Raw genomic sequence first — 27860 nt, forward strand, 5'->3', positions numbered from 1 at the left:
CACTTCAACTCCCTTGTACCTGCATTTAGGATCTGTGAGAGGGAGGTGAGTCAGCTGTTGTGGACGCAGAAGACCAGGAAAGCGCCAGGCCCAGACGGTGTGTCTCCCTCCTGCCTGAAGACGTGCGCTGATCAGCTGGCCCCCATCTACACACGGACCTTCAATAGATTACTGGAGCTGTGTGAAGTCCCTCATTGCTTCAAGCACTCCATTATCATTCCAGTCCCTAAGAAACCCACTATCAAAGGACTAAATGACTACAGGCCTGTTGCTTTGACATCTGTGGTCATGAAGTCCTTTGAGAGACTAGTGTTGGCTCACCTGAAGGACATCACAGGCCCCCTGCTGGACCCCCTGCAGTTTGCTTATTGGGCAAATAGGTCAGTGGATGATGCAGTCAACATGGGACTGCATTACATTCTACAACACCTCGACAATCCAGGAACTTCTGTGAGGGTCCTGTTTGTTGACTTCAGCTTGGCGTTTAACACCATCGTCCTAGAAATCCTCCCCTCCAAATTCACCCAGCTTACTGTCTCCCCCGCCATCTGTCAGTGGATCACTAGCTTCCTGACTGACAGGGTGCAGCAAGTGAGGGTGGGGAGCATCATCTCTAACACCCGGACAATCAGTACTGGTGCCCCCAGGGATGCTCTCCCCACTGCTCTTCTCCCTTTACACTAATGACTGCACCTCGCAGGATCCATCTGTTAACTCCTGAAGTTTGCAGACGACACAACTGTCATTGGCCTTATCCGAGACAGTGATGAGTCTGCATACAGACGGAAGGTGGAATGGCTGGCCCTCTGGTGTGGCCAGAACAATCTGGAGCTAAATACACTCGAGACTGTGGAGATAACAGTGGACTTCAGGAGGAGCCCCCCAATACTCCCCTCACTCACTATACTCAACAGTATTGTGTCTGCTGTGAAGACCTTCAGATTTCTGGGTGTCACAATCTCCCAGGACCTGAAGTGGACACCCAACGCGGACACTCTTATCATAAAAGGCTCAGCAGAGGTTGTATTTCCTACGTCAACTCAGGAAGTACAACCTGCCTCAGGAGCTGCTGATTCAATTCTATTCAGGAAGAATCTAGTCTGTTCTCTGTTCGTCCATCACTGAGTGGTTTGGATCAGCTACCAAACAAGACAAGAATAGACTCCAAAGAGCCGTCAGGGCTGCGGAAAGGATTATTAGTTTGAAGCTGCCCTCGATCCAGGACTTATATACATCTAGAGTCAGGAGGCGAGCAAGCAGCATTATTGTAGACCCATCACACCCTGGACATCACCTGTTCCAACTCCTTCCTTCTGGTAGGCGCTTTAGATCACTGTATGCCAGGACAAATAGGTACAAGAACAGTTTCTTTCCGTATGCCATCAGACTTATGAACACTTGAATTTTAGTCTATTAAAAATCGTCCACCTGTACATTCAATGAGGTGGGCCTCATTGTATATAGTTTATGATTATTTGTACTATTGTTTTTGTTTGCTTTTAATTCTGTACAGAGAGAGCTCAGGGAAACCAGCATCAAATTCCCTGTAAGTGTCCTCATACTTGGCGATAATAAAGGATTCTGATTCTGATTGCAGGTTGAGTCAGTGGTAAGGAAGACAAAAGCAGGACTTGAGTACAAAAGCAAGGATGTAATGCTGAGACTTTATAAACACAAGCAGTTTTAGGCCTCTTACCTAAGAAAAGATGTGCTGGCATTGAAAAGGCTGCAGAGCAGGTTCACAAGAATGATTCCATGAATGAAAGGGTAACATATGAGCAGCGTTTGATGGCTCTGGGCCTGTACTTGCTGGAGTTTAGAAGAACGAGGAGGAAATCTTATGAGAACTTATCAAATATTGAAAGGCTTGGAGTGATGTGGAGAGGATGTTTCCTATAGCGTGCGAGTCTAGGACCAGACAGCACAATTTCAGAATAGAAGGATAACTATCTAGAACACAGATGAGGAGCAATTTCTTTGGCTGGAGGGTGGTGAACTTCCGGAATTCATTGCCATAGATGGCAGTGGAGGCCAAGTTACTGACTATATTTAAAACAGAGGTCGATAGGTTCTTGAATAGTCAGGGTGTCAAAGTTTACAGAGAGAAGGCAGGAGAATGGGATTGAGAAGGATAATAAATTAACCATGATGGAATGTCAGAGCAAATTCAACAGGCCAAATGGCCTAATTCTGCTCCTACGTCTTTTGATGTTACCTTTTCACAAACTCCTCTACTTTGAGGAGGCTGAAGAGAGCTGGACCATGTACATCAGTACTAATGACAGTCTACAGATGCACAGTAAACAGCATCCAAACATACTGCATGGTACGGAAGCTGCACTGTGGCAGATAGAAAAACCCATTGCATTCCTGGCACCAGCCTACTTGGCATCAAGGACATATATACAGAAAGATGCCAGAAAAGGGACAGTAACATCATGACGAGCCTGTAAGAAACATAGAAAATAGGTGCAGGAGTAGGCCATTTGGCCCCTTGAGCCTGCACCACCATTCAGTATGATCATGGCTGATCATCCAACTCAAAACCCTGTACCTGCTTTCTCTCCATATCCCCTGATCCCTTTAACCACAAGCACCATATCTAACTTCCTCATAAATATACCCAATGAACCAGCCTCAACTGTTTCCTGTGGCAAAGAATTCCACAGATTCACTAATCTCGGTCCTAAAAGGCTTCCCCTTTATCCTTAAGCTGTTACCCCTCGTTCTGGACTTCCCCAACATCGGAAACAATCTTCCTGCATCTAGCCTGTCCAATCCCTTTAGAATTTTATACATTTCAATAAAATCCCCCCTCAATCTTCTAAATTCCAGTGAGTATAAGCCTAGTCGATCCAGTCTTTCTTCATATGAAAGTCCTGCCATCCCAGGAATCAATCTGGTGAACTTTCTTTGTACTCCCTCTATGGCAAGAATGTCTTTCCTCAGATTAGGGGACCAAAACTGCACACAATACTCTAGGTGTGGTCTCACCAAGGCCTTGTACAACTGCAGTAGAACCTCCCTGCTCCTGTACTCAAATCCTTTTGCTATGAATGCCAACATACCATTTGCCTTTTTCACCGCCTGCTGTACCTGCATGCCCACCTTCAATGACTGGTGTACATTGACACCCAGGTCTCGTTGCACCTCCCCTTTTCCTAATCGGCCACCATTCAGATAATAATCTGTTTTCCTTTTCTTGCAACCAAAGTGGATAACCTCACATTTATCCACATTAAATTGCATCTGTCATGAATTTGCCCACTCACTTAACCTATCCAAGTCACCCTGCATCCTCTTAGCATCCTCCTCACAGCTAACACCGCCGCCCAGCTTCGTGTCATCCGCAAACTTGGAGAGATGCTGCATTTAATTCCCTCGTCTAAATCATTAATATATATTGTAAACAACTGGGGCCCCAGCACCAAGCCTTGCGGTACCCCACTAGTCACTGCCTGCCATTCTGAAAAGGTCCCGTTTACTCCCACTCTTTGCTTCCTGTCTGCCAACCAATTCTCTATCCACATTAATACCATACCCCCAATACCGTGTGCTTTAAGTTTGCAAACTAATCTCCTGTGTGGGACCTTGTCAAAAGCCTTTTGAAAATCTAAATATACCACATCCACTGGCTCTCCCCTATCCACTCTACTAGTTACATCTTCAAAAAATTCTATAAGATTCGTCAGATATGATTTTCCTTTCACAAATCCATGCTGACTTTGTCCGATGATTTCACCTCTTTCCAAATGTGCTGTTATCACATCTTTGATAACCGACTCTAGCATTTTCCCCACCACCGATGTCAGACTATAATTCCCTGGTTTCTCTCTCCCGTTTTTTTTAAAAAGTGGGGTTACATTAGCCACCCTCCAATCCTCAGGAACTAATCCAGAATCGAAGGAGTTTTGAAAAATTATCACTAATACATCCACTATTTCTTGGGCTACTTCCTTAGTCCCATTCCATCAGGATCCACACCAGGACCACCAGACTCAAAAACAGTTACTTTACCCAAGCAGCAAGGATGATCAACACCTCAACCCAGTAACCCATCCAGGGGAAGGAAGAGCACACACTCCTCTGGCTCACCAGTGCTGACTGGGCGATATACGGAGTAATGCATGCCAAGTTATACATACTGTCTCCTTTCAGGTAAGAAGTTTCCGATCCACCTGCAGATGAAACCTGGTCCATTAAACGTGGAGAGTTTCTCTTGCAGATGTTCAAGGATGATTGCATTGAGGACTGACAAGGAGTATCCTAACACACTTACCAAGGGAGCCAGGATGATGAGATCCAGATCGATGTTAACTGCATCAACTACAGACCTGTTGGCTCTTTAGCAGATCTAGAACATTTTGAGTTATGGCTTTAAGAAATGATATGATCATATGTACTGATGTCATTTTGATGAAGAAATAAATCTGCTTCTTGAGGAGTGCACAAAATAGTTTATTGTGGCGACCCACTTCTCAGCACACTCAAACCAGCTCACAAACTGGTGCGCACCGGCATTGTGGCCGGTCCCAAAAAGGGCGCCAGGCCTTCTTCACCAGCAAGGGGAAAAGCCTGCGCACAGGACATGACTGTGAGTATGCGCCTTTTACAGCATTCCCGGGGAGGGCGAGAACAGGAAGGCTTTAAAGTGAGGCTGCGAAGTTTGAATAAATCTCTTTTGCAACTGCAACTCACCAACTGCGTGTCGTTATTTCAGCGCTGTGTGTAGCACACCGCTACATTATATAAATTATTTTCAACTAGACCGTTACTATCTTTTCAAAACCACTTCACTGTTTTAATAGAGTCTGCCACCTAAGCATATCTATTGCAAGTCTGGCTCTGCCCTCAACTTACTGGCTGAAAAGGTCGGGTAACCTTGTACAGACCAGGATCAAGTAGGAGAGTAGCCATCGCATTAACCAGTGGAATACGCGAGGAATCTATCACAAAACTATTTTCAATGCCATTACATACACGATTGTCATTCTCATGCCATGGAACAGACAAGTTAGAAACTTGGTCAATACTTACTTGTCCATATCCTCACAGGCAACTGCATTGTGGTAAGCGTCCTCAAGTGCCAACACTCCTTCTTGCAACTGCAGTGCCAGGCGTAGACTCTCCTGCAAGCCTTCAACAGCATAGAGGGCAGCACAGACACAATCACTAGCCACCTCATGCAGATTTGAGGACGTCTGGTTGTGCCTCTGAAATACATGAACAGTTGATCTTACAGCATTTCTGTATACCTGTAGCATCACATTTCTCTTCAGTATTAAATCCCACTCACAAAGACGGATGTTTAGCTAAATATCATCTGTGTCCAAAGTCAACCTCCGTTAAGTGTACCAACTCAAGCTCAGTGGCTGTAAAGTTCAGCCTTCAAAGGCACAACACTTAAAAGTTAGAAAATACTAAACAAGCTCAAACTACTAGTTTCCACCCTCCTCACTTCCTCCCAGGACTTGTATCCTGATGCTGCCATGCAATTCAAGAGGTCGATTTTTATTTGAACTCATGGAGCTCACCAGAAAACCAGTCCATACTGAATGTGCCATATATTTACACAACAGATACACTTCTGCAGGAATTAGGGAATTGCAGGAAAAATGGGATCAGTTAATCAGAATTCTTCTAATCTGAATGACTTTCGTGCTTCACCAACAACATTAAAGCCTCTGGAGCTAATGCTCAAATGGAGACTCTTTACTCAGACACCATTTTATTATTTTCTGAGTTGGTAGACATACACAGGCCACTGGAATTGGAGCAACTATTCAACTGACCAGTGATATCACCAAACATCAGCAAATTTCTACAGATGTTGTCGCGGAGAGTATTCTGACTGGTTGCGTCTCCGCCTGGCATGGTGTCTCTGGGTCTCTGTACTAATTCCCCTCCTTTACTCCCTGTATACCCAGACTTTGTTGCCACCCACAGCTGTGATACAACAGGTATTAAATTTGCCGATACTACATTGATTGGCCTTATATCAAACGATAATGAGGTGGTCTACAGGGAAGAAGTCATCTCTCTGACACAGTGGTGTCAAGAAAACAACCTCTCCTTCAATGCCACAAAAACAAAGGAGCTGGTTGTGGATTACAGGAGGAATGAGGAATGAGGAATGGAGACAGGCTAACTTGTATTGACATCAATGGATCTGGGGTTGAGAGGGCAAACAGCTTCAAGTTCCTTGACATCCACATCACATGTGGTCTGCACTCACCAGCTGTGTGATGAAAAAGGCACAACAGCACCTCTTTCACCTCAGGGGCCCCCAAATCCTAAGAACTTTCTACAGGGGCACAATTGAGAGCATCCTGACTGGCTGCATCACTGCCTGGTATGGGAACTGTACTTCCCTCAATCGCAGGATTCTGTAGAGTGTGGTACGGACACCCCAGCACATCTGTAGTTGTGAACTTTCCATGATTCAGGATATTTACGAAGACAGGTGTGTAAATAGGGCCCAAAGGATCACTGGGGACCCGAGTCACCCCAATCACAATCTATTCCAACTGCTATCATCTAGGAAATGGTACCGCAGCATAAAAGCCAGGACCAACAGGCTCTGGGACAGCTTCTTCCATGAGGCCATCAGACAGATTAACTCATGCTGATTTGAGTGTATTCTATGTTACATTAACTGTTCTATTTATTATAAATTATTATAAATTACGATGATTGCACATTTAGACAGAGACTCGTTTTTACTCCCAATGTAGTTGAAGGATGTAATAAATAAATTTAAGTCAATTCACTGAAAGTGGCTGCAGAGGACATCACAGACACGATCCTCCCCACAGAGACCATCCAAAAGAAGGTAGTATCTATCTCTAGAGGGTCTCACAATCTGAGACATGCCCTCTTTTCGCTAGTACCACTAGGGAGGTGGCACAGGAACCTGAATACGCACACAGAAGATTTTAGGAATAGCTTCGCCCTGTCACCAGAGGTTAAGAGAGGTAGAATTCATGGGGTCTTTGAACCCATGAACTCTACTTTGTTATTCCCCTTTTATATGGTAACTTATAGAAAGCATTTATGCCTTGCACTGCTACCACAAAGCACATTTCATGACATGTCAGTGATAATAAACCCGACTGATTAATACCTTCCTCTTTTCCCTATACCTTCCAACAACAATGACAATCAATGCCTTGCTCAATTTAAGTGCAAACAAAGGATATAAGATACCTTGCAACAGTCGTAGGCACATATTTTCATCTAGTGGGGGCAAAAGAATGGCCAGGATGGAGTGCCACAGGAGCAATGTGGGACAGGTAGTGGGAAGGAGTGCCAAGGTGGGGGTAAGCACAGTTGCAGACATGCCCAGCTCTGAGACATTCCAAACAACTGGTTTACTGATCATTACAGAATGTCTCTCTGGTGCCTCCTGCTCCCTCCCCTCTCCCTGATGCCATCCCACTCGCAGTCTACAATAGAGACTCATCAGAATTAGGTTTATCATCACTCACATGTGTCACGAAATTTGTTTTTTTTTGCAGCAGTACAGATTAATACATGCAATTGCTACAGTATTGTGGAAAAGTCTTCGTCTTACACACACAGGACTTGTGCATAGTATTGCACTCTGAAAGGATGTTTTCTATCAAACCCTTGAGATGGAGTCCAAGTTCTGCTGGATGTAAGCTCAATATAGGAGCAGCAGTGAGAACACAATTAAATGGAAGCACGAATACAACTTACAGGTATTAAACATTAGAGAGGGCAAGCAAAGGTAATATGATGGCAATGGCATGTTTCCCAGGTTGGCAGAACAAAAAGAGTACAATGTCACCTGGAAAGGAATTGTTGACAGAAAATAATCTGGAACTGTCAGAAATCTAAACTAACAATGCAGCATTGTGTCATACAGAGCAGAAAGAAAGTCTCAGGTGTGATCCCAGTCAGTGTGGTATTGGCCGACTTACAGTCGTAATGCCGTGAGTTTGGTTCATTTTGCTATTTTGGAACAGAGGGACTAAGAATATTAATGCACATGGCAAAAGAAGAAAGAGCAATATGCCTGTGATACTGACCACTGTCAGATACCCTGACCGTGATAAGTTGTGTGAAGAGTGAGCAGTTCATGACCATGATTCATTAGTTCCTCAACTCACTGCGACTGATGACTACATCCCTGTTAACACTTCCATAACCTCAGCGCATCCCAGAGGGTTTCCTTGACAATTATAATGCTGAAGTGCAGTCACTAGAATGCTTTCTCGTCAGCCAAATTTTCCCACTCTGGCCACTTCCCTCTCCTGCATCAAAACAGCTCTCGCCCACTCCCGGTGCTTCTCCAGTCTCTGTTTATTCATTAGCTACCTGAACATGCACAGCTACCTTAAGCTTGGTTTAATCCTCTTCCAATGGACATGCACTCATGACCCAGCAGGTGGCACCAGATAGGTAAGCAGGATTGGTGCATTGAAAATAGTTGCTTCAGTAAATGTACGGCTACTAGCAACTAAAGGCTCAAATCTGACTAAGACATGAAATATTAAACACTGTAGCCCAACATATCATGAATAAATGTGATATTAAACTGAGCCCCTATTTGTCCCCCCTCCCCCCAAAGTAGACATAACAGATCCTCTAATGCTATTTCAAAGATGATCAAGAAAATATGCTGTACTGACTAACAGCAGCTGCTTAATTGGGCCAAAATATACTGGTCCGAACTAACCAGAATCCACCATACTTTAAAGGGAAAACATAGTCACCGTTGTCCATGGAACCATACCCAGCACAAGTCAGGCTACAGAAATGTAGTGAAGAACACTTAGTGTAAAGGAGGCAGAGGTTGTGCTGATGCTAGAAGTGTCCTTCAGTACTCTGGATTCATGCATATACCAATGCTGGGATGACATCAAAGTTGCTTAGCTCATACTTACAAGGACCTGGAAAAGGGCTACCAGCAGCTGGCTGTTGGCGATGTGGTCGGTATGCAAGATGCCTAGATTAATCCAGCTCATCAGACATCGGAAAACCTTTATCACCAACTTCTCATCATGGCTGCAACGTTCCATGTAGGCTGTCTGGAGAATTTACAGGGTAATGAGTCAAGTTTCTCAATGACATGACAACACAAAAGCTGACACCTTAGAAAGCTAACAAAAACATAGGAAAACGCCCTGCCTGGTCTGTGATAAGTTACATTGATCTGACATTATTAAGCAAATGACTGAACGCAACCACAGCATTGGTGTAAATAGCGTTTGATGGCTGACACAGACCCAGTGAGTTGAAGAGTGTATCTGTACAACTCTAAACATTGGCAGCTAGCCTTCTGCAAGATCTAACTGCAAACAAGAGAAAATTTGCAGATTCTGGACACAGACAAGGACACACACAAAATGCTGGTGGAACGCAGCAGGTCAGGCAGCATCTATAGGAAGAAGTACAGTCGACGTTTTGGGCCGAGACCCTTCATCAGGTCTAACTGAAAGAAGAGATATTAAGAGATTTGAAAGGGGGAGGGGGAGATTCGAAATGATAGAAGACCAGAGAAGGAGGGATGAAGCTAAAAGCTGGAAAGTTGATTGGCAAAAGGGATACACAGCTGGAGAAGGGAAAGGATCGTGGGATGGGAGGCCTCGGGAGAAAAAGGGGGAGGGGAGCACCAGAAGAGGATGGAGAACAGGCAAGGAGTGATTGTGAGAGGTAAAGAGAAAGAAAAAGTAGGGGAAGTAATAAATAAAGAGATGGGGTAAGGGGAGGAGGGGCATTAACAGAAGTTAGAGAAATCAATGTTCATGCCATCAGGTTGAAGGCTACCCAGACAGAATACCAGGTGTTGTTCCTCCAACCTGAGTGTGGCTTCATCTTGACAGTAGAGGAGGCCATGGATTGACATATCAGAATAGGAATGGGACATGGAATTAAAATGTGTGGCTGCTGGGAGATCCTGCTTTCTCTGGCAGACAGTGCGTAGGTGTTCAGCTAAACGGTCTCCCAGTCTGTGTCGGGTCTCATTAATATACAGAAAGCTGCAGCAAGAGCGCCAGACGCAATATATCACACCAGAGATCGGTGGGAAGAAAGCGACAAATGAACAAGGGAGACACATAGTGAGCGATCCCTGCGGAAAGCAGAAGGGTGGGGAGAGGGGGGGAAAGAGGGAAAGGTGTGCTTGGTGGTGGGATCCTGTTGGAGGTGGCGGAAGTTACGAAGAATTATATGTTGGACCCGGAGGCTGGTGGGGTGGTAGGTGAGGACAAGGGGAACCCTATCCCTAGTGGTGTGGCGAGAGGATGGGGTGAGAGCAGATGCGTTTGAGGGCAGAGTTGATGGTGAAGGAAGGGAAGCCCCTTTCTTTAAAAAAGTAAGACATCTCCTCCACCCTGGAATGAAAAGCCTCATCCTGAGAGCAAATGCAGCGGAGACGAAGGAATTGCAAGAAGGGGATGGCATTTTTGCAAGAGGAGGTGGGAAGAGGAATAGTCCAGGTAGCTGTGACTAGGCTTATTGTAGACATCAGTAGATAAGCTGTCTCCAGAGACAGAGAGATCAAGAAGGGGGAGGGAAGTGTTGGAAATGGACCAGGTAAATTTGAGAGCAGGGTGAAAGTTGGAGGCAAAGTTAAAGTAAACAAGCTCAGCATGCATGCAGGAAGCAGCGCCAGTGCAGTCGTCGATGTAGCGAAGGAAAAGTGGGGGATGGATACCAGTATAGGCTTGGAACAAGGACTTGGATTATAGGCTTGTGGAACATCCACAAAGCCAACAAAAAGGTATAGCTGGGACCCATACAGGTGCCCATGGCTACATCTTTAGTTTGGAGGAAGTGGGAGGTGCCAAATGAGAAATTATTAAGAGTAAGGACCAATTCTGCTAGATGGAAGAGAGTGGTGGTAGAGGGGAATCAAAAATGCGGTGAGCTTTGAGATTGGTCATTGGATAGGTTAAAAGATAAGCACAATATCATAGGCCAAAAGGCCTGGATTGTACTGTTTTAAATTTCTGAAACAATTCTGAACAGTGCTGATTTCAACACATTTGTACATACACCTCTAGTATTTTGTGTGCTGTCCAACTAAACTAATTTCCTTTTGGCCTACATAATAACCATATGTTTCCATTTATAATGTATCATTGTTAAGAGTATTTTTGTGCAGGAGCTGTGCTAATATTTTTTTTTAAATTGATTGTATAATGATTTGTTTTGTAATACCTCTTGGCTTTAATTAGGTTTAATTAAAATCTTTAGTGTAGTCAGTACTGGGGTGCTAAACAATTTTCCCCATTGGTGTCAGAATCAAGCACTCCCAAGTAGTTGTTCCAACTGGCAGATGTTGAGTGAGGCTCTCCCTAATGTGCCAGATGCATGCTCCAGCAAGGAGCTTTAACCCTCCAAACCGAGGCCAGAACTATTGGTCTAGCAAAAATTTCATTTAGCAACTGAATATTGAAAGGCCTGGATAGAATGGACGTGGAGAGGATGCTTCCAATATTTTGGAGATGTAGTGTGGAATAAGGCCCTACCTGCCCTTCAAGGCACACGACGAGTAAATCCCAATTTAACCCTAGCCTAATCATGGGACAAATTACAATAACTAATTAACCTACTGATGCAAACACGAGGAAATCTGCAGATGCTGGAAATTCAAGCAACACACAAAATGCTGGTGGAACACAGCAGGTCAGGCAGCATCTATAGCATAGGTGTCAAACTCAAGGCCCGCGGGCCATATCCGGTCCGGCGTACAATTATATCCGGCCCGCGAGATCATTTTAGATAGATCTATTATTTTAATTATTAATGGCCTGGCGATATGAAGCCTATGATTGTAAGTTAATACCAATTATAAAAATAATGCTTGCTCAGCAGTCTTCTTCATAAGAAACGGAATTTGTGAAGTGAAACTCTTTGTAGTTATAGCAGAGACTGAGACACATGAGAACAGGCTGAAAAAACAGAGGCAATGAAAGCTGGGTTCGCACGCGCCCAACTGATCCGGCCAACATGAAGCTGCATTTTGCCCGATCCGGCCCGTGACCTAAAATGAGTTCGACACCCCTGATCTATAGGAAGAAGTACAGTCAATGCTATGGGCCGAGACCCTTCGTCAGGACTAACTGAAGAGATAGTAAGAGATTTGAAAGTGGGAGGGGGAGGGGGAGATTCAAAATGATAGGAGACCAGAAGGGGAGGGATGAAGCTAAAAGCTGGAAAGTTGATTGGCAAAAGGGATACACAGCTGGAGAAGGGAAAGGCCTAAGGAGAAAGAAAGGGGGAGGGGAGCACCAGAGGGAGGCCATGGATAGACATTCTGATATGACTGTACATGGCCTCCTCTACTGTCAAGATGAAGCCAAATTCAGGCTGGAGGAACACCACCTTATATTCCATCTAGGTAGCCTCCAACCTGCAAAAACATTGATTTCCCCAACTTCCGTTAATACCCCCCTCCCCTTCTTACCCCATCCCTTATTTTATTATATTTTCCCTTTTTTTTCTTCTTTTCTCTTTCTCTTTTTTCTCTGTCCATCTCACAATCACTCCTTGCCTGTTCTGCATCTCCTTCTGGTGCTCCCCTCCCCCTTTCTTTTTCCATAGGCCTCCCATCCCACGATCCTTTCCCTTCTCCAGCCTTGTATCCCTTTTGCCAATCCCCTTTCCAGCGCTTAGCTTCTTCCCTCCCCCTCCTGTCTTCTCCTATCATTTTGGATTTCCCTTCCCTCTTTCAAATCTCTTACTATCTCTTCTTTCAGTTAGTTCTAATGAAGGGCCTCGGCCTGAAACGTCGACTGTACTTCTTCCTATAGATGCTGCCTGGCCTGCTGCATTCCACCATTTTGTGTGTGTTGCTTAACCTACTGAGCGGTATGTCTTTGGACTGTGAGAGAAAACACAAATTCCACGGGCAGGACATACTTATTGATTTCCAAGATGGCAGCGCGACGCAACTTGCAGTGGCTACTCCGGAGCTGATTATCTGTTATTTGTGAAGTGGGGTGCTGTGCGCAATTATAATCGATTGAAAACGGACGTGGGAGCACGGAGGAACATCGGGAAATCTCCAGGAAGACTTTCTTCGTTGCTGCTGCTGAGAGGTCCGGGACTCTGCTGGGAAGAACAGGCCTCCAGTCCTCGGGGTTGCACTGCTGAAGGCCATTGGCGGGGCCGTCTTAATACGCTCGGCAGAGGATGGAGCTCGGAGAAGCTGTGCCGGAGGGGATGGTCGTCGGCTCGGAGGTTTGACAGACTTGGAGTCCACTGCGGTCAGGTCGCTTTCGGTGTGCGCTGCGTCTGCGAGGCTGAGTCGGGCGGCACCGTGGAAGTCCATAGCGGGGGTACTCCCTTCTGCCACCGGCGTGGGATGGCGAGTCTGTCGGGACCATGGGGACTTATGGAAACTGTGTGGTGATTTCTTTTGAACTTAATAGTCCTTTAACTATTTTTACTGTGCCCATGGTCTGTTTTTTTTCAATTATGATATTGTTTTCACTGTTGTAACTATATGGTTTTGTGCAGGCCTTGTAGCTTTAGTTTTTGGTCTTGTTTGTCTGGTGGATTTGGAGCTCCTTTCCAGGGAACGTGCTAAGACGGTAGCGCGATATTAATACGCAGCAGCCTCTCCGGACTCTGAATTGGGGATTGCCAAACGTTACGTGGATTTTCTAGTGTAGTCTGTTTTGTCATACGCTTTTGTGATATCATTCTGGAGGAACGTTGTCTCGTTTTTTTTAAACTGCATTGCATTTGTGGTTTCTAAATGACAATAAACTGAATCTGAATACAAACTCCTTATAGGGGATGCTAGGACTGAACTTCCAACTCCAACACTCAGTTTTAATAGTGTTACGCTAACCGCTATGCTACCGTGGCAATGGTGGGTGAGTCTAGGACCAGAGGGCACACCCTCAGAACAAAAGGACGCCCCATTAGAACAGACATGAGTAACTTCTTTAGCCAGAGTGTGGTGAATCTGTGCAATTCATTGCCACAGACAGCTGTGGAGGCAGTCATTGAGTACATTTAAGATGGTAGGCTCTTGATTAATAAGGCTGTCAAAGGTTACACAGAGAAGGCAGAAGAATGTGTTCAGAGGGAAAATAACTCGGCCACAATTGAATGGTGGAACAGACTCAATGGGCCAAATGGTCTAATTCTACCCCCATGTCATATGGTTTTACAAATATACACAAGAAAACACAAGACATACAAAATGAGATCCCATGCCCACAATGAATTACCAATAAGCCGATCACCAGGCTGGCATGGTACGCCAAGTCCTCAATGACCTCCGTCCTTCGATTAGTACCAATTCGCAGTGAGCGACTATGTACCTCCTCCGGGAGGACAGTTAGAATCTCCAGCAAGAATGGTAGAGCAGATTCATCATTGCCATACCTGGGGCAGACAGCACATGGAGTGAGATTAATCACCCAAAAATAACACATGACATCCTAATCCAGTAAGATTAAACTTGGAAGCGAATTTGAATCTGCCTGAAGCATTAGAGGCGTCCTGTTTCGAGAACTGGATTTGAATCTACCACTAAGCTAAATGTTTCCCCCACTGCCAGCCTCTAGTCCCTTCACAAAGAACACTCATACAAATTTCTCTGTTCCCTTCCTAGTGGTCACAGTTCCATAAACCAACAGTAACATGGAGACAAACAAGAGCAAGAGGAAGTACTGGAAATACTTAGGTCTCTTGCTAATACTTGAGAGCTCCAAGATGCTGCTTGGGACTGTAGATATCCCTCTGAATCTCCTCCATTTTTCTCAGGCCTTGGTGAGACGACTGGAGACATTTTCCCCTCTTAAAAAAGCATGAGGGAGAAAAGGTCTTGACTGAACTTCCATTTTCTGCCCAGGAACTTACAAGAATGGAAATAAAAATATCACAATTTCCTATGGGGTAAAAATATCAAGATTAGGGGAAAAGAATGCTGGGGTACTTTAGGGATGCCTTACTCTATCTAAATCACCACTGGTTAACAGGACAATATGCTGAGTGTTAAAAGCTGACATACTTGGCTTTCAGAACATGAAATATCCTACATCTTGACCATCTTCAGTGACACCTAAATGGACAGTAGTTGAGACTCAGTCGGTACCAGTAAACTGAGCAATTAATAGATCCAGATAAAGTTCCTTCCTCATACATCTCAGATGCCCAACATGAGGAAATATAATGAAACACTAGCAACCAGCAGAAGGCATGTCACCAATATACTCAGTGGCCACCAAATAAACTGTCTACTGACTGTATATCCGTAGCCCATCAACTTGTGTGTTTAGAGATGTTTCTTTACACATTGTAATGCTTTGTGATTTGAGTTACTGTCACCTTCCTGTCAGCTTGAACCAATCTGGATATTTTCCTCTGACTGCTCTCATTAACAAGGTATTTTCACCCACAGAACTACGGCTCACTGGACATTTTTCTGCTTCTTGCTCCATTCTCTCTAAACTTTATAGAGACTTGTGTGTGAAAATCCCAGGAGATCAACAATTTCTGAGATACTCAAACTACTGCCTGGTACCAACAATCATTCTACACTCAAGGTCACTTAGATAACATTTCTTTCCTATTCTGATGTTTGGTCTGACAACAACTGAACCACTTAACCATGCCTGTATACTTTTTCGCTCTGAGTTGCTGCCACGATTGGCTGATTAGGTATTTGCATTAATGAGGTATACAGGTTTTCTAATAAAGTGGCCTCTGAGTGTAAAGGCAATACTCACTTCTCAATTAGTGTCTGGACACAGCTCTTCCACGATGTCATCTGTATGGCAAGGTCTGCAACAGCGAGAGCCAGCTATGATCCAAAGCAGAAAGAAAATGTGAGGAACTACCGTTATGAAAACAGCACGAGAGTAATTTTGGGGTTAATTGATAGCGGACTTTTGCTGCACTATCAAGGCAGCACAAGGTCGTGAGTAACCCACTCTTAGAGGTGTGTTTAAATGTCACTGGGACAAATACTGCAGCTTATAATAACTGAGCAGAAAACAACTGTGAAATTCTATAGCTTTGGACCTCTTCACAAATAGAAGTAGTCTTAAGATAACTCAATTTTTAAAGTAAAGGTTAATAGGTTCTTGATTAGTAAGCATGTCAAAGGTTATGGAGTGAAGGCACAAAAACAGGGTTGATAGGGATAATATATCTACCGTGGTTGAAAGGTGGAACAGACTGGATGGACCAAATGGCTTAATTCTGCTCCTCTGGTTTATAGTGTCCTTCCCATTCTAATGCACGGGAACAAATCCCTTTAATCAGTCAGTCTCAAGATTAGAATTTAGATCCTAATTCCTGTCTTTGACTAGGTGAATTATCAGATAAGGTTAAGAACTGTTGTCTACCCTACACCAGCCTCAACTGCATCAGAACCCAAAGTGGAAAGGAAGCACTTTTTCTCAAATTTTGTGGAAACTGTGATATGCAGTCAGGGGCATGGAAAATGGAGAGGAAGTTATGACCACCAATGGTCAGTGCAATCTTTAACCACAAGCCTAGTGACAAAAACTAGAAATTGCATAAAGGGAAAAAAAGGCCATGTGACCCATGAGGTTCATGCTCTAGTCGAGATTAACCACATTTTAACATCCAACTCCTTCAGCACGACTTCTATTCTTCTTGCCCATGTCCAGGAGTGGCGCAGTACTATAACAGTTACAGCAGCAGAACCTGGGTTCAATTGCACCACTACTTGGAATGAGCTTGTATAACCATATAACAATTACAGCACGGAAACAGACCATCTCGGCCCTTCTAGTCCGTGCCAAACGCTTACTCTCACCTAGTCCCACCGACCTGCACTCAGCCCATAACCCTCCATTCTTTTCCTGTCCATATACCAATCCAAATTTTTTTTTTTTTTAAATGACAAAATCGAACCTGCCTCTACCACTTCTACCGGAAGCTCGTTCCACACAGCTACCACTCTGAGTAAAGAAGTTCCCCCTCGTGTTACCCCTAAACGTTTGCCCCTTAACTCTCAATGGAAAAAGCCTATCCACGTCAAGCAGCGTCGAGCGGGCAGTGGAGTCCGTGGGAGCAGAGTCCTGGGCTTTGGCTAAGGGGGAGTCCGTGGAAGCAGAGTCCTGGGCTTTGGCTAAGTGGGGAGTCCGTGGAAGCAGAGTCCTGGGCTTTGGCTAAGTTGGAGTCCGTGGAAGCAGAGTCCTGGGCTTTGGCTAAGGGGGAGTCCGTGGGAGCAGAGTCCTGGGCTTTGGCTAAGGGGGAGTCCGTGGAAGCAGAGTCCTGGGCTTTGGCTAAGTGGGGAGTCCGTGGGAGCAGAGTCCTGGGCTTTGGCTAAGTTGGAGTCCGTGGAAGCAGAGTCCTGGGCTTTGGCTAAGTGGGCTTCGGCTTAAGGGGACTTCGGTAAGCCTGTGTGATTGCTCGCTGAGGGGAAGAAGGTAAGGTCGCTAGGTGCTTTTTTAGAAATTCTATTAATCCAGTTCAGGTATGGGGGAGACAGTCAGAGCAGTGGTGTGCTCCGTATGCAGTATGTGGGAGGTCAGGGTCAACACAGTTGTCCCTGATGACCACACCTGCAAAAGGTGCGTCCAGCTGCAGCTCCTATCAGACCGAGTTAGGGAGTTGGAGCAGGAGCTGGATGAACTACGGATCATTCGGGAGGTGGAGGCAGAGATAGATAGGAGTTATCAGGAGGTAGTCACACCAAAAAACCAAGAAGTAGGCAGATGGGTGACGGTCCAGAGAGGCAGGGGGAGCAGGCAGAGAGAGCAGAGCACCCCTGCGGCCATTCCCATTAACAATAAGTATACCGTACTGGATACTGTTGATGGGGATGACCTTCCAGGAATGAGCTGTAGTGGTCCTGCCTCTGGCACAGAGGTTGAACCCTCAACTAGAAAGGGGAGGAGGGAAGAGAAGAGAGCGATAGTTTTAGGGGACTCTATAGTTAGGGGGGCAGATAGGAGATTTTGTGGGGCAGATCGGGAGTCTCGGATGGTATGTTGCCTCCCTGGTGCCAGGGTCCGGGACATCTCAGATCGGGTGCAGGCTATTCTGGAGAGCGAGGGCATGAACCCAGATGTAGTGGTCCATGTAGGGACCAATGATGTAGGTAAGGTGAGTGAGGGGGTCCTGCTTAGAGAGTTCAGGGAGTTAGGAGTGAAGCTGAAAGGTAGGACCTCCAGGGTGACAATCTCGGGATTGCTACCTGTGCCACGTGCGAGTGAGGCGAAGAATAGAATGATTATGCACATTAATACGAGGCTGAGAGCATGGTGCAGGAAGGAAGGGTTCAGGTTTTTGGATAATTGGTCTTTGTTCCAGGGACATTGGGATCTGTTTCGAAGGGATGGTCTACATCTGAACCGGAGAGGTACTAACATTCTTGCAGGAGTATTTGCCAGTGCTGCTCGGGGGGGTTTAAACTAGATGTGCAGGAGGCAGGGATCCAGATCCAGAGGGTTGGTCAGAAGGTGCATGGGGTTAAATGTGTACAAGGTTTGGGTGATCTTGAGAAGGTCATCAAAATTCAGGGTGCAATTTGCCCGATGGAAGTTCAAGGAGCTGGGTTAGGTACAGTAGACAGTGTTTTAAGCAAAGAGAGGAGGAATGGGCTAAGAATTCTATACTTGAATGGGCGTAGTGTCAGAAATAAGACAGATGAGCTTGAAGCTCAGAAGAAAATGAGGAACTACGATATTGTTGGGATAACGGAGACATGGCTGCAAGGGGATCAGGCCTGGGAATTGAGTGTACCAGGGTATACGTGCTATCGTAGAGACAGAAATATGGGAAGAGGGGGTGGGGTGGCCCTGTTGGTGAGGAATGAGATTCAGTCCTTAGCAAGAGGTGACTTGGGAACAGGGGAAGTAGAGTCTGTGTGGATTGAGCTGAGGAACAGTAAGGGTAAAAAGACCCTAATGGGTGTTGGGTACAGGCCCCCAAACAGTAGCGTGGATATTGGGTACAAGTTGATTAGGGAGTTAACATTGGCATGTGCTAAAGGTAATGCAGTCGTTATGGGAGATTTCAACATGCAGGTGGACTGGGAGAATCAGGTAGGTGCTGGACCCCAGGATAGGGAGTTTGTGGAGTGTCTAAGGGATGTATTTTTGGAACAGCTTGTGCTTGAGCCAACCAGGAACGAGGCTATTTTGGACTTGGTGATGTGTAATGAACAGGAATTGATAAGTGATCTTGAAGTAAACGAGCCATTAGGAAGTAGTGATCATAACATGATAAGTTTTTATCTACAATTTGAGAGGGATAGGGGCAGATCAGAGGTGTCAGTGTTGCAATTAAATAAAGGAGACTACGGAGCCATGACGGATGAGCTGGCCAAAGTTAAATGGGCGGATGCCCTGGCAGGAAAGACAGTGGATCAGCAGTGGCAGATATTCTTGGGCATAATACAAAAGATGCAAATGCAGTTCATTCCAATGAGAAGGAAGGATTCAAAGAGGGGGAAGGGGCCACAGTGGTTGACAAAGGAAGTCAGAGATTGTATAGCATTAAAGAAAAAGAAGTATGACAGGGCTAAGATGAGTGGGAATACAGATGACTGGGAAAGTTTTAAGGAACAGCAGATCTTAACTAAAAAAGCAATACGGAGAGAAAAAATCAGGTATGAGCTCAGTCTAGCCAGGAATATAAAAGGGGATAGCAAAAGCTTTTTTAGCTATGTGAAGAGAAAGAAGATAGTTAAGAACAATGTTGGCCCCTTGAAGAATGAATTGGGAGAAATTGTTATGGGAAACAGGGAAATGGCAACAGAATTTAATGCGTACTTTAGATCTGTCTTCACCAGGGAGGACGCAAGCAATCTCCCAGATGTATGGATGGGCCAGGGTCATAAGATATCAGAGGAATTGAGACAGATTGACATTAGGAAAGAAACTGTGATGAGTAGACTGGTAGGACTGAAGGCTAATAAATCCCCGGGTCCAGATGGTCTGCATCTGAGGGTTCTAAAAGAGGTGGCTCAGGAAATTGCGGATGTATTGGTAATCATTTTCCAATGTTCCTTAGATTCAGGATCAGTTCCTGAAGATTGGAGAGTGGCTAATGTTGTCCCACTTTTCAAGAAGGGAGGGAAGGAGAAAACGGAGAACTATCGCCCTGTTAGCCTAACGTCAGTCGTGGGGAAGATGCTTGAGTCCATTATTAAGGACGAAATAGTGGCACATCTAGATGGCAGAAATAGGATTAGGCCGAGCCAGCATGGATTTACCAAGGGCAAATCATGCTTGACTAATCTGTTGGAGTTTTTTGAGGGTGTAACAAGGATGTTAGACGAGGGTAAGCCAGTAGATGTTGTGTACCTAGATTTTCAGAAGGCATTCGATAAGGTGCCACATAGGAGATTGGTGAGTAAAATCAGAGCTCATGGCATTGGGGGCAGGGTTTCAACATGGATAGAAAACTGGTTGGCAGATAGAAAGCAAAGGGTAGCAGAGAATGGGTGTTTCTCAGACTGGCTGGAGGTGACTAGTGGGGTATCACAGGGCTCTGTATTGGGACCACAGCTCTTTACGATTTATGTCAATGATTTAGATGAGGGCATTGAAAACTATATCAGCAAGTTTGCTGACGATACTAAACTGGGTGGCAGTGTGACATGCGAAGAGGACGTTAGAAGAATACAGGGAGACTTGGATAGGCTGAGTGAGTGGGCAGATACTTGGCAGATGTCATTCAATGTGAATAAATGTGAAGTTATCCACTTTGGAAGCTGGAACAAGAGGGCAGAATATTGTCTGAACGGTGTCGAGTTAGGTAAGGGAGAAATGCAAAGAGACCTAGGAGTCCTAGTTCACCAGTCAATGAAGGTGAATGAGCAAGTGCAACAGGCAGTGAAGAGGGCAAATGGAATGTTGGCCTTTGTTACAAGGGGAATTGAATACAAGAGCAAGGATGTTCTTTTGCATTTGTACAGGGCCCTGGTGAGATCACACCTGGAATATTGTGTACAGTTTTGGTCTCCAGGTTTAAGGAAGGACACTCTGGCAATTGAGGAAGTGCAGCATAGATTCACTAGGTTGATTCCTGGGATGGCAGGGCTGTCTTATGCAGAGAGATTGGAGAGATTGGGCTTGTACACGCTGGAATTGAGGAGATTGAGAGGGGATCTGATTGAAACGTTTAAGATAATTAAAGGATTTCATAGGATTGAGGCAGGAAATATATTCCAGATGTTGGGAGAGTCCAGTACCAGAGGGCATGGATTGAGAATAAGAGGTCAGTTATTTAAAACAGAGTTGAGGAAGAGCTTCTTCTCCCAGAGAGTTGTGGAGGTGTGGAATGCACTGCCTCGGAAGACGGTGGAGGCCAATTCTCTGGATGCTTTCAAGAAGGAGCTGGATAGATATCTGATGGATAGGGGAATCAAGGGATATGGGGACAAGGCAGGGACTGGGTATTGATAGTGAATGATCAGCCATGATCTCAGAATGGCGGTGCAGACTCGAGGGGCCGAATGGTCTACTTCTGCACCTATTGTCTACTGTCAACTCTATCTATCCCCCTCATAATTTTAAATACCTCTATCAAGTCCCCCCTCAACCTTCTACGCTCCAAAGAATAAAGACCTAACTTGTTCAACCTTTCTCTGTATGTTCTCCATTGTGACTATGTTTCCTCCGGATGCTCCGGTTTCCTCCCACATTCCACAGATGTATGAGCCCTTTGGTGAAATGGTCACATGGGTGCAATTAGGCAGTGCACGCTCATTGGGCCGAAAGAGCCAGCTACAATGCTGTACTTCTAGGCGTAAAATATAAATATAAAAATCAACATCCCTTAGACGTATACAGCTCCCTGGGGAAAATTACCTGTGAATTCTTTACTGCCTGTTTTAGTTTGAATATTTATGATCTCAAATTTTAGGGTAAACAGAAGCCAAATCCAGTTGGTGTAGGTGATGAGAAGTGGGAAGCAGTGTCCGATTGTGTCACTTCAAGGGGCAGTACAGGAGCTTGAGCTGCTGCCTCACAGTTCTGCAGGCTATGGGGCTACCTCTCCCTGTGTTCAATCCACATCATAAAGACGTGCTAGATGGAGGGTTAATTGGCCACTGCAAATTGCCTGAGTGTGGGTCAGTAGCAAGGGTTGAAGGACATGTGGGAGAAAGAAAAAAAACCAGGAAACAGTTGGGAGATTGATGGAATTGCTCTCACAGCAATCATAAAAGGATACTTGGACTGTGAACACACTTATAAGGAGCACTGCCACAAGAAAAACAGATTTCAAAGACCCCCATCAATCAGGCCGTGCTCACTTCTATCATCAAGGAGGTAGTACAGGAGCCTTAGGTACCACACCACCACCAGGTTCAGGAACAGTTAATACCTTACAACCATTAGGTTTCTGAACTGTAATGGACCTCCACTCTAATCTGACTCCACAGGCTACAGACTCACTTTCAAGGACTCTACAACTCATATTCTCAGTATTATTTAATTTTTTTTTTAAATCTGCACAATTTGTCTTGTTTTGGATAAGTTTTGTTCCAAGTTTTTCATAAATTCTACTGCATTCCTTTATTTTCCTGTAAATTTCAGGAAAATAAAAAAAACTCAAGGTAGTATAGTATATATGTGTGTGTGTGTGCGCGCGTGCGTGATAGAGCGCGCGTGCGTGATAGTGCGCGCGTGCGTGATAGTGCGCGCGTGCGTGATAGTGCGCGCGTGCGTGATAGTGCGCGCGTGCGTGATAGTGCGCGCGTGCGTGATAGTGCGCGCGTGCGTGATAGTGCGTGTGTGTGATAGTGCGTGTGTGTGATAGTGCGTGTGTGTGATAGTGCGTGTGTGTGATAGTGCGTGTGTGTGATAGTGCGTGTGTGTGATAGTGCGTGTGTGTGATAGTGCGTGTGTGTGATAGTGCGTGTGTGTGATAGTGCGTGTGTGTGATAGTGCGTGTGTGATAGTGAGTGCGTGTGTGTGATAGTGTGCGTGTGTGTGATAGTGTGTGTGTGTGTGATAGTGTGTGTGTGTGTGTGATAGTGTGTGTGTGTGTGTGATAGTGTGTGTGTGTGTGATAGTGTGTGTGTGTGTGATAGTGTGTGTGTGTGATAGTGTGTGTGTGTGATAGTGTGTGTGTGTGTGATAGTGTGTGTGTGTGATAGTGTGTGTGTGTGATAGTGTGTGTGTGTGATAGTGTGTGTGTGTGTGATAGTGTGTGTGTGTGTGATAGTGTGTGTGTGTGTGATAGTGTGTGTGTGTGTGATAGTGTGTGTGTGTGTGATAGTGTGTGTGTGTGATAGTGTGTGTGTGTGATAGTGTGTGTGTGTGATAGTGTGTGTGTGTGATAGTGTGTGTGTGTGATAGTGTGTGTATATATACACACACACACACACACACACACATACGTACACACACTTCAATAATAAATTTAGTTTGACTTTAATCAGCCACTTATTCACTGCTGTAAGGAATTATAAAACATGCAATTCAAGGATTACCACAAATATTCAGGCACATGAACAGAACAAGTGCAGTGCCAAGTTGCAGAGTCCTAAAGTATGCTTAAAAAATGGGAGGGCAAGATCATTGGACAAGGCAGCAAAATATAGTTCAGTATAGCAAAAGCTGCTTTCAGCATTCTCTGAAGGAACTCAGCAGGCCAGGCATCATCTATGGAAATGAATAAGCAGTTTCAGGTCAAAACACTGAGAGTTTATTAATTTCCCTAGATAAAGCCTGACCTGCTGAGCACCTCCAGTATTTTGTAAATGTTGCTTTGGAGTTCAGCATCTGCAGACTTCCTCAAATGCATGGTTTCAGCATTTTTTTGTTTTTAAGTGGAATACTACGTTTAGGGTGGCTGGGTGGAGATGTGTCACTAACAAAAGAGGCATAAGGCACTTCTTGCAAGGTCTTAGCCTACAAGATGCAGCATCTGCTTAGCCCACACCCCCCCCCCCCCAAAATCCCCAATCAGGGTTACATGAAACCATGGGAGCAAGTGGTGGATGGCTGAACGAGCAGCTGGTATACATCACAAATTCTGGTTCTTTGAAGAGTTAATAATGGCTGGGGTCACCTGTCTTGTAAAGACACTGTCCAGAAGGCTGCAATGGCAAACCACTTCTGCAGAAAAATTTGCCAGGGACAGTAATGGTCGTAAGACCATGATTGCCCATGTCATACAACATGGCACATGATGATGACAACCACTATGTTTTACAATTTATAGGAGAGATGAAATGTGAAGTGATAAAGTGTCAGCAGGAATGCAATAGGAGAATAGAATGAAAAAGGTAGGTTCCACAGTGCAAGAACAATTAAGCTCAGAGAGGATTCTGAGATTCACCAGCATGCTGTATGCTATTCAGAAATACAGACCAGTTTGGAAAGTCTCTTCAGACTACAGAGGGAATATAGATAATGACCTAATGAGATAGACTTATTGCTGGAGAGTAGCAGGTCACATTTGGTTTCCAAACCAGGGGGACAGAAAGTTAACTGGAAAAGGTTTAAATAAATTGAAGACATTTCCTGTTTAAAGTTGAGAAGTTCAGGAATGCATTAAGTAATTAAATGGCATTGGCCTATCAGTTAAGATATTAAAGAAAAAAAAACATCAGAGGGCTGGACTAACATCACAGATAAGAATTCAAATCCCACAAGGGCATTTCTGGGATTTAAATTCTGTTTGTACTCTGAAAATTGTTTTTAAAAAAAGCAAACATTGCAAGTAGAAAACACCACAAAGTTTGTTAAAACATAAAACAGTATAGCACAAATCAGACCATTCAGCCCATGATGTTGTGCTGACCTATGTACACCTATCCTACGATCAGTCTAACCCTTCCCTCGTACACAGCACATAACTCTCCATTTTCTTATATTCACTTGCCTAACAGTCTCTAAAATGTCCCTATTGTATCAAGCACCACACCTGACAGTGCATTCCACACACATACCATACGTACCTGTGTCATCTTACATTCACCTTCCATGGATGTTCTCTGGTATTGTGCTCCAAAGAAAGGAGGCCTAGCTCATTCAATCTTTCCTCATAAAACATGTTCTCTAACCCAGGTAACATTCTCTGCATACTCTAAAGCCTCCACTTCATTCCTATAAGGCAATCAGAACTTAACACAATACTCTGAGGTTTAACCTGAGCTTTAGAGTGCTGTCCTTTCAATATTGCACAGTAATCTACAACAGCTTTCTGTACTACCCACAATACCACCAAACTTCATACCATTGCAAACTCACTAACCTGTTTTTCCACTTCTGCCTCCAAGGCATTTATAAAAATCACAAGAGTGTGGGTGCCAGAAAAATTCTGTTAACACCACTAGTCACTAACTTCCAGGCTAAATATACTCCGCTTACTACTACCTTTAGCCTTCTGTGGGCAAGCCAATGCCACTCGGCCAAGTTTTCACGCTTCAGGCCTTTCTGAATGAGCTTGCTATAGGAAACCTTGTCAAGCAACTTACTACGATCATATACACCACATCTACCTTCACAATCTGCTTCATTAACTCAGTCAGGCTGGTGAGGTATAACCTGCTCCTTATAACGCCATGCTGAGTATCCCTATTAAGACTGTTTCTCCAAAAGGTCATACATCCCTTTTCTAAGAACCTTCTCCAATAGTCTGCCCACCACTGACCTAAAGCTCACTGCTCCCTGGATTACTCATACTACTTTTCTTGAACATCTGCCATCCTTAAAATCTCTGGTACTACACCTGCTGCCAAGGATGCAACAATCATCAATGTCCTAGCAATCATTTTCTTTGCTTTCTGTAGTAGCACTGGTTAAATTCCACCTGGCCCCAAGGACTTACCTATACTAATGTTTTTTTCCCCAGAGGTTCCAACACTGCCTCTTTCTTGATCTTTACATGCTCAGCACAGTGAGCTGTTCTACACTGACCTCACAGTTGTCAAAACCCGTCTACTGAATACTGAAGTGAATTATTCAAAAAGGACTCTCTCTGTTTGTGGGGACTTTTCCCTAAGCAGTCTAACACTCAGTCTAGATATTCACCTGTTGCTTATGTATGTTTTCTGTTTACAGCTATCCAGTTCATTGATGCACTTGAGAAAAAGCTAGCCACCTTATCCTGTCCAACCTTTCCGTGACTCCTCATCAAATACCCTTCACATGTCAACTCTTAAATATCTCCTGAAATGGCCTGGCTGTACAACCACTCCTTTCTCAAAGAGCAAGAGGAATGGGTAAACTATTCTGGTCTGGCCAGATCCTGAAAAAAGGATTTTTAAGTAGCACAAGCGAGCAAAGCCAAGCACAAAACATAATTTAAAAATTTATCAAAGAAAATCCAACAGTCAGATATGGGAAATAATATGATACAGGACAAGAGAAAATGGAAAGAGTGAAGATTTACAAGAATATTGCTGGGACTCGAATGAACAAGTTACAAAGAGAGAAGGCTAGTACTACTTCTTGAAGACTGTGGGGTGACCTCACACAGGTGTATAAAATCACAAAGGCACAGGCAGGGTGAATTTTTCCCAGGCCAAGGAAATCAAAATCTAGAGAAGGCACAGGTGAAAAAGACACACTGACCCCAACATCCAGCTCCTTCAAAGTTCCTACACATGATACCTGTGTGACAATGGCCTGGGACAAGTCCTTCAGGCTCTCCAGATGTGTGAGCAGTGAATCACGAAGTGACGAGTGCATCTCAGGGGGCAGCTCGTAAAATGAATACTGGATTTTCATCTTCATAGTCTGGGCAGCGAAGTAGCACGACTCGATGTCACGCTGGAGTCTCAACAGCTGGTCGGATATCTGCCATGAGAACATCTGGCCAGTAGAAGAGAAGAAACAGGAAATTGTTAAAACTGACCACAGCAGCTGAAATTTAACAGTCTTCAGAAGTTGATACGAGACATTTAATTTGTCCAATCCTTAAATTTCTTTTACTGAAATACTTTTAGACATGGAATTGGTGTTGATTTACTGTTATCATGTGCAGTGAGATAGTGAGTAGCTTTAGTTTGTGCGCCACCCAGATCATGACAAGTACTACTGTTCCCTCTAAGCCAATTCTCTTTTCTATAATGTTGATATGAAGAGCAGCACAGTTCTCAGGCCGGGTAAGAATTTACAGCAAATTCATTTATTTAATTAACTTCCACTATCTGGAAAGCTGGTGGGGAAAAAAACTACACTTCAACATAATAAACCACCTTTGGTATATGTCACCTGTCTCGTCCCTCAATACATCATCTTCAGGGACCGCTGTGAAAACAAGCATTTTGCCAAAATTCTGAGAGATATAAACAATGAACACAATCAATTCTGGAAGGTGACAGGGGCTGAAGTTCATCAGCCAGGACAGAAATGACAAGGGAGCCCTGTGCTTTATTCTGGTTCTTGTATCAATTTTCAATAAAGAGAAAAACTGCAATGTTGCCACAAAAGGTAAATTCACCAAAGTTATGGACACTACTGGTTTTGATATTAAAATATATCTTGGTAAGCATCATTGGCGCCACACTCGTGATTAGTCAGTGCTGTCTAATTGATCAGATCTCACCGGCTGTTCAAATGGACAGTTTTGGGTTTCAGACCCTAATTTTCTTGAGGTAAAATAAGTACAACAATGAAGCGTGGAGAGCTGGAACTGCGCTTAATGTTAATTCAAGTCTGTAAAGATACATTTCTTCTCTTAGACCACAGACCAACACTGGGCTGCAACACAGATCTACATTGTATATTGAACTCACCGACTTTTGGAATTCACCCAGCCAGGCTGAAGCTCTCTCTTTACCCTGTGGATCTGGATGATGGTATAAAGCTTGAACAGCTTGATAGACAGAATCTAAACTGACCTCCCCCTCCATTCTGTGATCTGGAAGTCAATGTCAACAGATGGATAAATTATTAAACAAGCTTGCAACTCAAACGGTGTTTTCTTCA

General features: G+C 44.4%; 1 protein-coding gene across 1 annotated transcript in view; it reads right to left on the reverse strand.

Moving 5' to 3' along the window:
* LOC132387108 (transportin-3-like) overlaps positions 1-27860 on the reverse strand; it is a gene marked incomplete at its 3' end in the record, with an annotated part of 60842 nt that overhangs the window by 22598 nt on the left and 10384 nt on the right. The window contains exons 2-7 of the mRNA XM_059959459.1: positions 27668-27792; positions 26541-26741; positions 15717-15790; positions 14214-14370; positions 8910-9053; positions 5038-5213 (exon numbers count right to left, since the gene is read on the reverse strand). Of these exons, the coding sequence (XP_059815442.1) occupies positions 5038-5213; positions 8910-9053; positions 14214-14370; positions 15717-15790; positions 26541-26741; positions 27668-27784 (869 nt within the window). The remainder of the gene's footprint in view (positions 1-5037; positions 5214-8909; positions 9054-14213; positions 14371-15716; positions 15791-26540; positions 26742-27667; positions 27793-27860) is intronic.

This window comes from Hypanus sabinus, unplaced genomic scaffold (genome assembly GCF_030144855.1).
Source record: "Hypanus sabinus isolate sHypSab1 unplaced genomic scaffold, sHypSab1.hap1 scaffold_1535, whole genome shotgun sequence".
Lineage (NCBI taxonomy): Eukaryota > Metazoa > Chordata > Chondrichthyes > Myliobatiformes > Dasyatidae > Hypanus > Hypanus sabinus.